The sequence below is a fragment of the Chlorocebus sabaeus genome, chromosome X (genome assembly GCF_047675955.1).
Source record: "Chlorocebus sabaeus isolate Y175 chromosome X, mChlSab1.0.hap1, whole genome shotgun sequence".
NCBI classification, from domain to species: Eukaryota; Metazoa; Chordata; class Mammalia; order Primates; family Cercopithecidae; genus Chlorocebus; species Chlorocebus sabaeus.
Window position 1 is genome coordinate 145777729 of NC_132933.1, and position 16235 is coordinate 145793963.

A 16235-nucleotide genomic window follows, 5' to 3' on the forward strand; every position below is an offset into this window, starting at 1 on the left:
AAACCACCTTTGTAAAACCACTGAATGGTCCCAAGGTTACACTTGTGGGAGAGACCTGCATTCTGCTAAGACCTACACATAGTTGCATGATAACTCGTCATTGCTTCCTAACCTGCTTACTGCTCAGGAGTCACGGAGCTGGTGGTCACAAGATGTGTAACTTCCCTAATTGCCCCTATAGACAACATCACTATTGTAAAACCTAAGCCTGGTATGTAAAATATTTTTCAGATTTTGCATTCTGGTGGAACAAGTGATGTCACCCGGACCAGTGACCCCCATGCAGGAACCGACTTGGCGCACAGAGACAGTTTTGATACCTCTGTGATTTCTTCGCGGATGGTACCAATCAGCCTTTCCCCTTCTCTAGCCTCTTGCCTGACAAACTGTCCTGAAAAATTCCAGCCTCCACACAAGGTCAGGGTTCGAGACCAGCCTGGCCAATATGGTGAAACCCCATCTCTACTAAAAATACAAAAATTAGCCGGGCATGGTAGCGCTTGCCTGTAATCCCAGTTACTCAGGAGGCTGAGGCAGAAGAATTGCTTGAACCCAGAAGGCGGAGGTTGCAGTGAGCCGAGATCACTCCACTGCACTCCAGACTGGGCGACGGAGTGAGAGTTTGTCTCAAAAAGAAAAAAAAAAAAAAATGATGTTTTCCTATTACTAAACCTTTTCCTTGGAGGGGAACAAATCAGGAAAACTACAGACAATGTAAGTGTTTTCCCGACAATCTCCAAAGTCTTTATCCATTTAGGGGAGGGAGAGAGTTTAATACTCTGTATGTAAGAACCCTGAATTCTGAATTGTGAGGCACATTAAAATACCTCTATGAGGATGGCTTTATGCTAGTAAGATAGAATGGACACTGTTATTAGATATTTAGAACAAATATTTTAACCCCCACTGCACCACTCCCACTTTACCTCAGAACATTAAGAAAGGACAACGAATGCTGTATTCGTTTATCATGAATTAATCATGAACCCTTTCAGCTGCATAGTTTTAATTAGCTACTGCATCTGTCATTTTTTTTCAGAGCCCTTCTAGCTGGGTCTAGAGAATGTCAATCTCTCCTGTAGACTAAAATGACCGAAAAAAAAAAAGGTACTTAAAGTATTTCCTTGCAAAATGTACAGTTTCCAGAGGAATAAAAAAAAATAAAAACAAAACCCTACTTAGCCAGTGCTAAAGACTTTGAAAGCAAGGTCAGAAATTCATGCCAGCCCATGTATTATCAATGACTTTAGAAAATAAATTATTCTTTAAAACGCCCAAAAAGTTTGTTTCTGAAACAGAAAAAAGGAACACTCAATCCTTTTAAAGAACAAATTACAGAAATCATAATGGAAAATGAATCTGTTAAGCTGCTCAGTGTTAGGAATGAACGTAAGCTGAGGCTTTAAGCCTCCACGGATGTTACTTTCAGACGGAGAATCCTCTGTTACGGGGTTTAAATTTAACAGAAAGAAAAATTCTAAAAGGTCATTGTCCTTTTGTTCTCTTTAATTCTTATTCTGACTCATATCCCTCAAAGTAAAAGACCATTGACTATTCTAGGAAGAAAGAGAAGATTAAGTTAAATCCTCTTGTTGCGGTGAGCAGGGTCTGTCGCCCTCAGCACGACACTTCGGATTCGTGAGGAACTGTGGGTGCATTGTGGGACGGTTAGCGGCACGCCTGGCCTCCACCCACTACATGCGCCCCACTCCGAAATTCTCACGACCAAAAATGTCTCCAGACTTTACCAAATTCTCCCTGAAGGGCAAAGTCTACCCTGGAACATAACTACTACCATCCCTAACCCCTGAAGCTGCCTGTTGAAAATCGTTAAATCACCCTGCAAGCCCGCTTTCAGCTCCCATCGCCCTGGCTGGCAGGATTATCCAGGTTTTCACCACATTTTCCCAAATAGGGGCCGTCTCTTACCTTTTATAAGCACCCTATGAAACTGCCGCTCATCCCCCGTACCCCCTTTTTTTTTCTTTTTGAGACGGAGTGTTGCTCCATAGCCCAGGCTGGAGTGCAGTGGTGCGATCTCAGCTCACTGCAACCCCGGCCTCCCGGGTTCAAGGGATTCTCCTGCCTCAGCCTCCCGAGTAGCTGGGACTACAGATGCATGGCACGACGCTGGGCTAATTTTCGTATTTTTCGTAGAAACGGGGTTTCACCATGTTGGCCAGACTGGTCCCAAACTCCTGACCTCAGGTGATCCGCCTGCCTCAGCCTACAAAAGTGCTGAGATTACAGGCCTAAGCCACCAGGCCCAGCATCTTTAAGTCACTTTTTACAAAGGAGGAAACTAAGGCATGCAGAGGTGAAACATTCTCCTGGGAACACACTGCCAGCATGGGATGGGATGGAATCCCCAGCCCCAGGGTCTCTGAGTTTGGGAGTCTTTTCACACTGATTTGAGCCAAATAACTCCTCCGAAAGCATCTTTCTGCCCATTTCTTCAAGCCAGCTGCTGTGGGGGACCATGAATGCTCTGAATGGCCAAATATTGTGCCCCCTGGTGTTCTGATAGCATGGTGCCATAGTGGCGCAGACATGTCCAAGAACAGTTGTGAAATAACAGGGATTCTTCCCCGCAGGGGCTTTTAAAACTATGTTTCCCTCATCCACCCTAAAGACTTTCACCATGCACACTCACCTCCCACCAGCGAAAAGAGCTCTTCCTGCAGGGAGGGACCATGCTCTGCCCCTCAGGCCTCACCTCCACCAGGGGGAGGAGTTCTTCCTGCAGGGAGGGTCCTGGGTATGCCCTCCACCCTCACCTCTATCAGGGGAAGGAGCTCCTCCTGCAGGGAGGGACCTGGGTATGCCCTCAGCCCTCGCCTCCACCAGGCGGAGGAGCTCTTCCTGAGGGGAGGGACTCCATTCTGTCCCTCAGGTATTGCTGCAGCTGATCAGCTAAGAACAGGTATACTGTGAGCCTTCCCACTGTGCCATGTTTCTGTACCTTTGCTGATTGAACTAGAGCCAACTCAAGGGTCCAGGGGATGCATTAAATAACTTGTAAGCCCCCATCCCTATATTCCTCTAGATTTGCCACATAACAGGCCACTTGCTTATGCTCATCAGATTATGCACGCTGCCCACATTGGCCCAGCACAGTCTTTCTCTATAAAAATATATTTGCCCCACAGATGCCCCCCTTTGACCTTTCGATGGAAAGTTCTTTCTGAATGAAAGATAGCTGCAATAGCACCATGTGCATGTCATCCCTGCAATATCAGAATGCCCCAAACACCATTATGAAGGTCACCGCATACCACTATTTGACTTAGACCACACAGTCCGTGTGAGTCAAACACGTGAGTATCAGGGTGAAGATACAAACACATGCACCTCTCATACTTACGCTATGAACAGCTGAAGATGATCTTGCGCCATTGTCCTCAGGAAGATCTTAACTTACTGAGATGACTGTGTGCAGGTTCAGCAACTGAGGGGCTCTTAGCAGAGTCAAACCAAGGGCATCGGGCTCTTCCTGTGAATTCATTCAAAAGATGAATAATCACACGCTGGGTAATCATATATTGACATAATTAAATGACATGAGCGCTTTTATTTATTTATTTTTGTTTTTTGTTTTGTTTGGTTTTGTTTTGAGACAGGGTCTCACTTTATTGCCCAGAGAGCAGTGTGATCATGGCTCGCCGCAGCCTTGATTTCCCAGGCTAAAGTAATCCTCCCACCTCAGCCTCCCAAGTAGCTGGGACTACAGGTGTACCACCACAGCTGGCTAATTTTTATAGAGATAGGTTTCCACTATGTTGTCCAGGCTGGTCTTAAACTCTCGGGCTAAACAGAGCCTCAGCCTGACAAAGTGTTGGGATTATAGGTGTGAGTCACTGTGCCCAGCCTCATGAGTTCTTTCTTCACTACAGCAGGGGTTCCCAACCCCCAGGCCTCTTAGGAATCACACTGCACAGCAGGAAGTAAATGGCAGGTGAGCCGAGCTTCATCTCTATTTACAGTCATTCTCCATCACTCACGTTACTGTCTGAGCTCCACCTCCTGTCAGATCAGCCAGAGCATTAGATTCTGATAGGAGCACAAAACCTATTGTGAACTGCACATGTGAGGGATCTAGGTTGTGTGTTCCTTAGGAGAATCTAATGCCTGATGATCTGTCACTGTCTCCCATCACCGCCAGATGGGACCATCTAGTTGCAGGAAAACAAGCTCAAGTCTCTCACTGATTCCACATTATGGTGAGCTGTAGAATTACTTCATTATATATTACAATGTAATAATAATAGAAATAAAGTATACAATAAATGTGACACACTTGAATCATCCCAAAACCATCCCCCTTCCTGTCAATGGAAAAATTGTCTTCCACAAAAATGGTCCCTCATGCCAAAAAGGTTGGGGACTGCTGGTCTAAAGGATTTCTCTCCTCACTTTTCTTCTTCCCACTCTCTGCCTAACTCCTACCCATCCTCACGTCTCGGCTTACACCACTGCCGCAAGGAAGCCCTCCATCATTACCCTATATGAAGCAGGTTCCCCCACTGTTGACTGTCATAGCACCTCTTTTCCCCCAGATAGCAATTATTACTACTTGCATAATAGATTCATTTATTTCCTGATTTATTCAGGTGACAGCTGTCCTTTCCACAGCTTGAAGGATCAAGAAGGCAGAGACCACATCTCATTTGTTCACCATAGCAAACACTCAATAGCTATTTTCTGAATAGGGCTGGGTTTGCACAAACAATGGCCCACAAGAAAAATCTGTCCTGATACCTGTTTTCATAGAAAGCTTACATGCTTAAATGGTTGAAAAAAGGATATTATTTTGGGATATATGAAAAGTATATAAGACTCAAATTTCAGTGTCTGTAATACAAAGTGTATCAGAACACAGTTGCCTCCACTCCCTTACTGCTTTTGTGCTACAATATCAGAGTTGAGTAGCTGTGACAGATACTATTTGCCCCTCAAAGCTGGAAATATTTATTTACTATCTAACTCTTTGCAGAAACAATTTTTTGACCTCTGATACAAAGTCCTAGAAATGAGTAGAAAATGGTCTCAGAAGAAAGCCAAGAAGATAGCTTTGAACCTATTGAAGACTTTTCCTTTAACTTGTTGACATTTAGACCAAAAATCTAGTATCTGCCTTAAACTATTTATTAATGTATAAATCTATTGTTTATGCTTTGAAATATGAAGCATAATCCCACTTGGTAAAAAAAAATTCACACGAGAACATCACATTAGAGAAAAATTACTATTCCATATAGATTTTTGTAAATGTGGATTTTGCTTTATTGAAGTTAGGCTTCTAGCAACAATTTCTGAGGTTCAATCAAAGTCTCAGAAATGTTATTTTTCCCCCCAGAGATGGCATTTGAAACTGTAATCAATCTTCCAGCATGGCTTTTCATGTTAGATTCTTGTTGAAATGGAATAGTGTGCTGTCAACATTGATCCTTAACCTCCCACTGCAAGAATGACAAAACCACTGGGCAGGGTCTCCCTATCTGCTCATTCACCATGACATCATCAGGCAAGACTAAGATTGCATGGATGTAGGTTTGAACAATTGGGTGTCTCTCCTTGCGAGGTAAGAAAGGTCATTATTTTCCTTTTTTTGTCCCCGCCTTTTATTTACAGAAAATAGATTTTAAGGTATCAGCATGGAAGCTCTTTGACCCACACTTGATACTCAGTGTTTACCAATCCCCCAGTGAGAAATGAAGACAAAGAACATATCTGAAGGGATTAAGTCACAATGCCTATCACAGTGGTACTGCCATGAGGAGCCTATACTTACTATGAAACAGCACAATGGAAAATTTAAAGGCCCACGTTCCAAGGACATTTTTCAAATTAGTATTAGATGGATTCTCACCCAGAAGTAATTTTACCCCACCAGGAACAGAAGATGATATGTAGAAACAGGTTTGGTTGTTGCAATTTGGGGGGATGCTAATGGTATCCAGTAGGCAGAGGGCAGGAATTCTGGTAAATATCTTACAATGCACAAGGCAGCCCCCACCACAAAGAACTATACAGCCCAGTGCTCACCCTCAATCAATAAAGCATGGTCTTCTCCCAAGTGTCAATAGTGCCAAGGTTTAGGAATGCTGTGTTAGATCACTCATCCAATGCTCATTAAAGTGGGTGTGGCCACAAGCACAGGCAAATAGGTTTTAGGAGTGGAGGGAAATGGTACCCAGCTGACTCAAACAATCACACCTAGTAACTATGGTGATTCCTCTGTTACTATCACAAGTTATATGAAAATAAGTCTCTTCTGATAAAATACACAATCCAAACTATAGGCACAGAGCAAGAAGATTGGTTAAGCCTGTTTTATTATGAGGAACCTACATTCCGATTTGTGTGTTCAAAAATAATAAGTATGCATCTTTATCCCCTTGAGTCTCTATTTATCTATAATCCTCATAACTGTCATTTGCTTGGCCATTTTTCTCATTTGCATGTCCCCTCCAAATGAAATTCCAGTTGTACAAGACTGAAAATGATAATGATCTAAGAATGGCAATGGGGTTTGCCATCCGTTGTCTGTAATTCTGAGACACAAAAAGCCCTGAAAACCAAATGATTTTTGTAATGCCCATTTTGTTGTATTGAGCATCAAAACCCAGACTGAATCAACTTGAGGCATCAGTCTTTTCTCAGTCTATCAGCTTCTGATGTTCATTAGTATTGTGTTACTTTGTTGTGACTTCAGGTTTAATGGCATGGGTTTAATTTTGACTGTGAAAATGTCAAAAAGAGTTAAAGGCATCCTATGTTCAACAGTGAGAAGAAGAAGAGAATGCATTTGTCCTTAGCCATAGCCCAGGCAGTGTAGTTATTAAAGAAGACTGACTGTAGTATATTTAGGAAGACAGGAAATAAGTGGAAAGGTTAGTTGTTGAAATTTGACTGATTGGTTTGCCATAGGGTAAACCACATTCCAGTGTGTCCAGGACTGATGAGGTCCAGTTTTCAAACAGGAACAGTCTCAGGCAAACTAGGATGAGTCATTTATACTACTTTCTCGTGAAAGCTTCCAGAACATTCCATGTAGAAGTAAACACTGAAAACCAGTGTGAAAATTCCAGAGATCGACTGAAGGAATTTACAAGGGTAAATGGTAATCCAGGGTGAAAAAGTATATTTTGAAGAGGAAGATATAGAATATGGTGCCAAGGAATTTGCACAGAGAACATCCTTGGTGGGTGCTGTGGTACGAACTTAGATGTCAAGGGAAGACCCAAGTCTTCCTCCCCCCAGCTGCTGCTGGTAGTTTTGATGGCTGACACACTTAGCAAAGTCTGTCTCTGGAAATCGGCCTCGGTCAAAGAGAACTGCCTTTTCCAAGGGGACAGCATCTCCTTGCCTCAAGGTGGGAAACCTCTGAGGGACCTTCCTGGCTCCAGAGCTCCCTCTGAAATGAGCTGAGGTCTTTGTTGCAACAGCTGTGCTACTCAACTCCTCCCTTGGACTCAATTTCCTTTCCTCACTCCCCTGAAAGTGTTGACCCCAAGAATACACTCCCCATAAAAAATCTCCTGAGCACTTCAGAATCTATTTCCCATGACTTGACCTAAGATGATATCTGATTTTTAAAAAAAACAGTTTATTCCTGAAAATATTTATGATGCTGATCAAACAGTCTCATCTTGCTGATCAAATAGCCCACCTTGCTACTAAGCTATAATCCTAGAGAAACTCTAATGTATAGGAGCACTCTTGACATAAGTGACTCCATCTTAGGAGAAGATTCCATCTTGCTTTTCAGAAGGCATCCTCCCAATAGGACCAGATGTTCGCCCAATCAATACAGACTGCACCCAACCAGATGAGACTGTAACCTTTTACTGTCACCCTTCACCAGAGGACTCAGGGGGATAAAAGAGCAGGACTTCACCTGTTCCACATGACCACCTCACTAGACCCCGTGTTGCTGTCACTTGTGGTCACCTCCATGCACCTGCCACTGAACCCTCTGCCCAAATCAAGGCCTCTTCTTTACAAGACGTGGGCGATCATCCAGACCAGCCCAGGACACTCTCCTTGTCCACATCACTCTTCGTGGACTGGTTCATTAACTCCTTTTCCTATCCCCTTTATGTGGATGTTAAATGTTACTTTGTGTGTTGTGGAATGTTTAATCTAGAACATTTATATACTGATTAAGTACACTGCCATGTTTGGTTTGCAACATTGACTGTTGTAAATTGGCTTGAGCCTGTGTGTCCCTGGCTCTGGCTACCAAGTGAATGGGAAGTACTAAGAAGTAATAACGAGTACTTAGTACTAAGGAGAATTGGCTCTTGTGGCTTTTATGACTGAATAAACATTTTCACAAGTCCAATCTTGTGGAAAGACACAAATATGTGCAGACTTTGTTGTCTGATCTTGTGCCATTCACAACATCTACCAAAAGCCAACAGGAGGGAGGTCTGTAAGCTTGGATTGACAGTTCTTTGTTGTGTCAACACTCAAAGGCAAACACAAAGTAAAGTTGTCAGCAACTGGAAAAAGCCAACATCCACGATGATGGAAATGTTAACTCAAGTTACCTATTCATCACCATGTAAATAGGAATTTCCTGAGAAACATTTTTTGAGTAATCTAATAACAAGCATACCAGTAGCAGACAATCGGGGCTAACAGAAAAAGTATAAAATAATACAGTTTCTGGAGTGTCCTCCCTCCTTCAGACTTCACTAAAAATGAAATGTTTCAGGTACTGCTCTTTTCCTCAATATGAAATGTATTTAATATAACCTTATGGCCAAGGAATTTTGTATTCCATCAAGAGCAGATGCGCATTTTCTTTAACTCTATGTTTGTCATATACTCATAGGCATGAGAATAATAGTAACTATAATAACGGAATTGTGAACCACAGTGAAAAAAAAAGCCATGCAACAGGGGTCACCTAAATATGGCCATGGGCCAAACCCAGCCTACTACCTGTATTTGTAAATAAAGATTTATTGAAATACACCATGCCCATTCCTTTATACATCTACTTTTGAACTACAATTGCAGAGCTAACTGTATCCTCCACAAGACTGAAAACATTAACTATGCAGTCCTATACAGAAAATGTTTGCAACCCCTGACCTAGATGATAAGGTTAGAATGTGTGATCTATTCATTGTCGGCCTTGAGAATGAGTGGGTAGGACAATTCATTCAACTAGCAAAAATGCTCTGAGAGAATGCCAGGTTCACAGGGCAGATGGCAAAGGGAGAAGTCTTTTAAACGGTCATTTTTCACATTGCCATTTCATCCTTGGAGAAGTTCCCTGATCATTCTTGTTCTCTGGCCATTAACACATGGCCAACTGAGACTCAGTGAGAGACCTATGACAGCCCTGATGCAACCTCTTGCCAAAAAACCGAAGCAACCAGAGGTCACAGATGTATGTTGCAAGTATTTGTAAAGGTATTTAACTTATTCTGAATTGACTCTCTCTGATGTTTTACTTAGAAATCGGAAGTGCCCACAGTATTGATGGTATGTCATCACACAATTTAATTTATCAGTGCATTACTACAAAAATGCACTATATTATACCACTTGTGATCTTCCTGCATCCCACTGGGAGGAATAGTCATACATTTTTCTGCAAAAATATTAACGTGTTTGATTATTGAATGTTGCCTTCACCTGCCGAGGGTGTCTTGGGAGGTACGGTAAAGGCATATATTATCTTCCTAAAATATGCATAACTGAATTCCAGAAAACACCTGGCTCTCAGGGCTTCAGATGAGATACTTGGGATGTGTATCAATATTCAGCATGTGTCACCCAAGACTGTGGAAATACCCTGAATTTAATCAAAGTGGGTGTCAAAGTGTCACTCTATACATGAAGAACACCTGGAATTATCAGACCAAATCCCTCACATTCCTGATTTACAGAAGCCCCTGTCTTGCAGGAGTAAATTTTTAATTGGCAATGCAAAATGATTTTTGAAAATTTCCAGGTGATTATTTCTTCATTTTGCATGATGGAAACTCAGTCATGCTGCAGGGAGTTCTGGGTTTATTTCAAGACCATGATGGAAAATGGTAGAATTTTTGGTAGTTGAGCCTAACTATAAAATGGCATTGGCTGGGCACGGTGGCTCACGCCTGTAATCCTAGCACTTTGGGAGGCCGAGGCGGGAGGATCACAAGGTCAGGAGATAGAGACCATTCTGGCTAACACGGTGAAACCCTGTCTCTACTAAAAAATACAAAAAAAAAAAAAATTAGCCGAGCGTGATGGCGGGTGCCTGTAGTCCCAGCTACGCAGGAGGCTGAGGCAAGAGAATGGCGTGAACCTGGGAGGCAGAGCTTGCAATGAGCCAAGTTTGTGCCACTGCACTCCAGCCTGGGCGACAGAGCGAGATTCCGTCTCAAAAAAAAAAAAAAATGGCATTGATGCCTAAAATAGAACCAGATTTGAATTTATGATGAATCTAATTCCCTAAATCAGCTAAGCATAATAATGTTGACCCAATAAAGGAGAAGAATTTCAACTGCAGAATTTTCTTCTGTTGCTTCCTTACGCATTGGGGATAGTTTCAAACTGACTGACCAATGAATTTTATTTGTGTTTTGCATAGTTACTCAGGCTACTTTTTGACTTGTTCAGGGTGGGAGAATTGCTAGTCTTCCATTTACACTAAGGGTATTGCAATTTTTTTTTTTTTTTTTTTTTTGAGTCCTACTCGGTTGCCCAGGCTGGAGTGCAATGGCATGATTTCGGCTCATTGCAACCTCCATCTCCTGGGTTCAAGTGATTCTCCTGCCTCAGCCTCCTGAGTAGCTGGGATTACAGGTGCCCGCCACCACACATGGCTAATTTTTGTAATTTTAGTAGAGATGAGGTTTCGTCATGTTGGCCAGGCTGTTCTCGAACTCTTGACCTTAGGTGATCTACACACCTTGGCCTCTCAAAGTGCTGGGATTAGGCATGAGCCACCATGCCCAAGCCAGTATTGCAATTTTGAAAGAGCTAATTGGTGATTTGATATCTCAAAAAGAATGGAAGGTATTTGGAATCATTTGATTATTCTTATTCCTATGCTCTACATAATGGAAATGTCTTCATTTGCAAGATTACATGGGTGATGCGATTAATATACACTGTAACCAACTCTGTGTAACTCAGGAAACAGTAAAAACCTTAGCTGTAGATCAGGCACAGTGAGGCTCAAATTCTACTTCTGTGAGTCATTACTTGTGTGATCTTGGACAAGTGATTTTGCCCTTTTGTGTCTTAGTGTGGGAGGCATTTACATCTTGTCTCCCTAAATCCACTGTGTAATTCTCCCAATGGAAGCCACATCTTCTTTTTATTTCCATTGTCCACAAAGTTGTGTCTAGCAGCAGACAGAGGGAGGTCTTACTAAGCATTTGCAGATTTACTGCTTAAATTGTACAATGAGTTCTGAAGGTTTCTCCTGGGGAACTATGAATAGTCTTAGGGTTTAAGATTAACACAGAATTGGACATGAAAACCTGTGCAAAAGTACATCTTATAAATACCAACCTGTATAAAAACTATAAATGTAAAAAAAAAAAAATCAAGCAAAATATAAAGCATTTATTTGATTGCTGGCACTCCTTGGCTCATAGATCTATCACCCGAATCTCTGCCTCTGTGGAAATAGGACATTTGTGCTGCATGTCTTCACATCATGCCTCTGCGAGTGTCTTCTTTTTTGAGAAGGACACCAGTCATATTGGATGGGGGCCCACCCTACTCCAGTATGACCTCATCTTAACTTTGCTAATTACATCCGCCATAACCCTATTTCCAGAAAAGGTCACACTCTGAGGTTGTGGGAATCACATGATTTTGGGGGGACTATTCAGCTTATCGCAAGCAGAATTGAAGGAGCAACTGATATAAGGTCCCTTCTGTAAGAACTGATGGAGGCCCCAGATTACCAGCCCCCGCAGAGTCTAGAGATGTAGGGAAAGGGAAGGCAAGGCTGATTGGGAGCTCACTGTCTTTTGTCATATCTGAGAATTGTCATAAATTTCCTCATTTCGATCATTTCTCAAAGCAGCATCCATAAATCAACCCCAGGGACCTTATACAATCCATGTGCACTTACTGTTATTCAAAGTACTTTCCTATCCAATATTCCACCAATCACTCCAATAACAGGTTGGGTTTATGAAAAGACACTACAGGCACAAGGACTAGGGCAGTGAAAGGTCAGTGGGAATGCTAGAATCCATTTCTGCTTGTAGTTAGGTACCCGGCCCCAAAAGCTATCCAGGAGGCCTTGCTGCAAGTTATAGCCACCCCATGACAAGGAGTATCTGCCAGAGCTGAGGCCAGGGGAAGAGAACTGGCTCAAGAGGAAGCCAGCACCCCACACGTGAGAACACAGGATCAGTACTGAGCCCACCCCTACAGCATGCATGTGTGCAATAGCTTTACCTCCCTCCTCTTCAGCTAGACCCTAACTCTTTCTGGCAACCACTGTGGGATGAATTAGTAAGTGCTTGCTCTATGATTGACAGAAAAAGCCAATATCGGGAGATACTTGGAAAACAGAATGTAGGTATGACAAAAATAATCATCATTGGTTGTTTTGAGGTTTTTTTGTTTGTTTGTTTGAGACAGGGGAACTCATTGTGTTGACCAAGCTGGAGTGCAGTGATGCAATCTCAGCATGCTGCCACCTCTGCCTACCAGGCTCAATCAATCCTCCCAGCTTAGCTTCCCAAGTAGCTGGGACTACAGGCGTGTGCCACCGGTTTGTATATATAAATTTTTTGTTTCATCATATTGCCCAGGCTGGTCTCCAACTCCTGGGCTCAAGGGATCCACCCACCTCAGCCTCCCAAAGTGCTGGGATTATAGGCATGAGCCACCACACCCAGCTTGATCATTGTTTTTTGTTTGTTTTTCAAAGGCATCCCTGCAGCATCAGCCCATAGAACAAATAAGCTTCATCTCAGCCTCAAACAGGAGACTCCTGAAACTGCTGCCAAGTTTTCAAGGCCAGAGCTAACTAAGTCAGTAAACAACCTGAAACCCACTGCCTCTAGGTGATGTTGGCATGCACGTGGGCTGTGACAGGTGTCTGGTGGGGATGCCCAGGTTCATGGGCCAAAGGCCAGTTCACTGTGAGCCCTGGACCAGCACACTCCAGGGGTCCTTTGCAGAGTCACTTCCGATGCTCTGAGGGTGTTTCTCCTGACACCTTACAGTTACCTTCACAGGAGGCTCTAAAACAGTATCTCTTATTCTTCACCCTTTATGTGTCTTGCCCTGTACTTCCTTTATTAACCCAGGTGTTCATAGTGACAGCTTCATCAAATGAGTTTTGATTTGATGTCTCCAGAATCTGACAACAGACTGGTATTTGTATTTTTAACCTTATGGGTTAAAAAACAATAGTTTCTTCTTTCTTTTCTTTTTAAATTTTAGATTAAGTGGGTACATGTGCAGGTTTGTTACATGGGTATATTGTGTAACACTGAGATTTGGGGTTCTAACAATTCCATTGAAAAATGACACTTTATTGAATTCATAAATGTGTGCAGAACTTTAAAAGCATAAGTGGTTAAACACAACTTTGTTTGTCACTTTACCATCGAATACCATCCATATCCTTTGGTGAGCAGACATAGCGGCCCTGCCTACCAAAACAAGAAGGGTTCCCTTAATGGGCATTAAACATTGCCTTCCTTAAGACAGCAGGACTGAGTTACTGCATTTAGAAGCATGCCATCAAGGAGAGGCAGCTCTGAGTTTTCCATGCTGTGAACAGGTTGATAAGTGGTGTCTGACTTATGAAGACAGTTTGTCAACTTTTGAGTGTGGATTTTAAAAAAGTGATTTAGAGGCAAATTCATAATTACTTGCTTTCAGTATAAAATTATTAATCTTGGGTAGCTGGGGGAATTTATGGAGCTTGTCAGCTCTCTCAACTGATGACTTTTATGAATTACCTAATAGTTGATTACTACTCCCCCCCACTGCAGTAACATTCATTAAATTAACACCTAGTTTTACAGGCAGAAGTAACCTCAGGACAGCCGATGTCCAATTTTTGCCTGCGAGCTTTGGAGAATGTGAGAGTCAAGGCTGTTTCCACCTGTATGCTGACTCTGTGGAGCAGGTGTCCCCAACCCCACAGCCACAGACTGGTACCGGCCCACGGTCTGTTAAGAACCTGGCTGCACAGCAGGAGGTGGGCAGCAGGCAAACAGGCGAATGAGTAAAGTTTCTCCTGTATTTACAACCACTCCCCATCACTGGCATTACCACCTGAGCTCCGCCTCCTGTCAGATCAGTAGCCACATTAGATTCTCATAGGAGTGTGAACCCTATTGTGAACTGTGCATGTGATGGATCTAGGTTGTGTGCTCCTTATGAGAATCTAATGCCTGATGATCTGTCACTGTCTCCCATCACCCCCAGATGGGATGGTCTAGTTGCAGGAAAACAAGCTCAGCTACATTTTGGTGGGTTGTATAATTATTGTATTATGTATTATAATATAATAACAATAGAAATAAGGTACACAATAATTGTAATGTACTTGAATCATTCCAAAACCATCCCCCCTCACCCTAGGTGCAGGGAAAAACTTGTCTTTGTCAAAACTGCTCCCAAACGTTGGGGACCACCGCTGTAGAGTATGAGGAACACTCCCTAGGAATTATAATCTGAAGACTGTTCTTTATACGCATACAATGTAGAATGATTATATCAAGTCAATTAACATATCCAGCACCTTATATACTTCTCAGTTTTTGTGATTAAGAACATTAAAGCTCTGCTCCCTTACCAAATTTCAAGTATACATTACCATTAACTACAGTCACCATGTTGTACAATGGATCTCCTGAACTTATTTCTGCTGTCTAACTGGAACTTTGTACACTTTCACCAACATCTCCCCATTCTTCCACCTGCACCCTCTGCCTCTGGTAACCGCCATTGTACTGTTGTTTCTATGAGTTCTTAGAGTCAGTATTTTGACTCTTTTAGATACACTCATTCATTGACAGCAGATTGGTGACTAATCTCAGATGCCTGTCAAGAAATTACTTTTTAACAAGTAGGAACACTGATGTTTCCTGCTGTTCCATTGCTGGTTGGTTTTGAAATCAGAGACTTGGGTGTGAATACATGTACCATGCAGGAGAGCCTATGCATATGAAAGAAACCAGAGGAGAGGTACTAGAGAAAGCTAGTTACCACTTTCATGAGAAGGACTAGAGAAAGCCAGTTATCACTGTCATGAGAAGGACAGAGAGAGCCCATTATCACTTTCATGAGAAGGACTAGAAAAAGCTAGTTGTCACTTTCAGGAGAAGGGCTAGAGAAAGCTAGTTATCATTTTCATGAGAAGGACTAGAGAAAGCCAGTTACCACTTTCATGAGAAGGACAGAGAGAGGACAGAGAGAGCCCATTATCACTTTCATGAGAAGGACTAGAGAAAGCTAGTTAACCACTTTCATGAGAAGTTTGTTAGGAAAGGAAAGAATAATGTTTTACTTGAGGGTATTCAGAATTGAAAGGATTTTGCAGGAGCTCAGCCCTTGAGAATGTTTTCAGAATGGAGAGAGGAACTTAAGAAAAAGGACAAAATCAAAGGCAACAGTGAGGGGAAAACGGACGAACTCAGCCAACGCAGGCGATACCCCTGCTGCCCACGATGCAGCAGTGGGAGTACATGAAGCCGGAAAGAGCTGAAATTCCCTTCATTGTATCTACAGCTAAACATCTTTTTCTCCAAATTAGGTTCGATGAAAAATTGTTCAACAAACACCAAAAGGCAGCATCATTGAACAGAGAGATAGCGCATCTCAGCACTGAAGCTCGGATAGCAATCGATCAACCAACAGAAAGCGCAAAACTTACTTTAAATTTTTGCACGTCTGATTATGATGAAGAACATTCTGATTTGTTTATGTGCTTTGTCATAACAGAATTAATTAATTTACTGTACCAAAACCTTTGTCTCTCTCTATATCCATCAGATATCCCTGAACTGGCTCAAGTATACCAATCAGCATAAAAAAATCTCTATTGTGGGCATGGTGACTCATACTTGTAATCTCAGCTCTTTGGGAGGCCAAGGTGAAAAGATTGCTTGCCAGGGGTTCAAGACCAGCCTAGCCAACATAGCGAGACCGTCTCTCCAAAAAATTAGCTAGAAATGGCGGCACATGCCTATGGTCCCAGCTACTTGGGAGGCTGAAGTGAAAGAATCACTTGAGCCCAA

At 42.5% G+C, this 16235-nt stretch overlaps 1 protein-coding gene across 1 annotated transcript in view; it reads right to left on the bottom strand.

Annotated features, from left to right (window-relative positions):
- STS (steroid sulfatase) overlaps positions 1-16235 on the bottom strand; it is a 201027-nt gene that overhangs the window by 155727 nt on the left and 29065 nt on the right. The window contains exon 2 of the mRNA XM_007990968.3: positions 3365-3493. Coding sequence (XP_007989159.2) covers positions 3365-3396 — 32 coding nt within the window. The 5' untranslated portion in view covers positions 3397-3493. The remainder of the gene's footprint in view (positions 1-3364; positions 3494-16235) is intronic.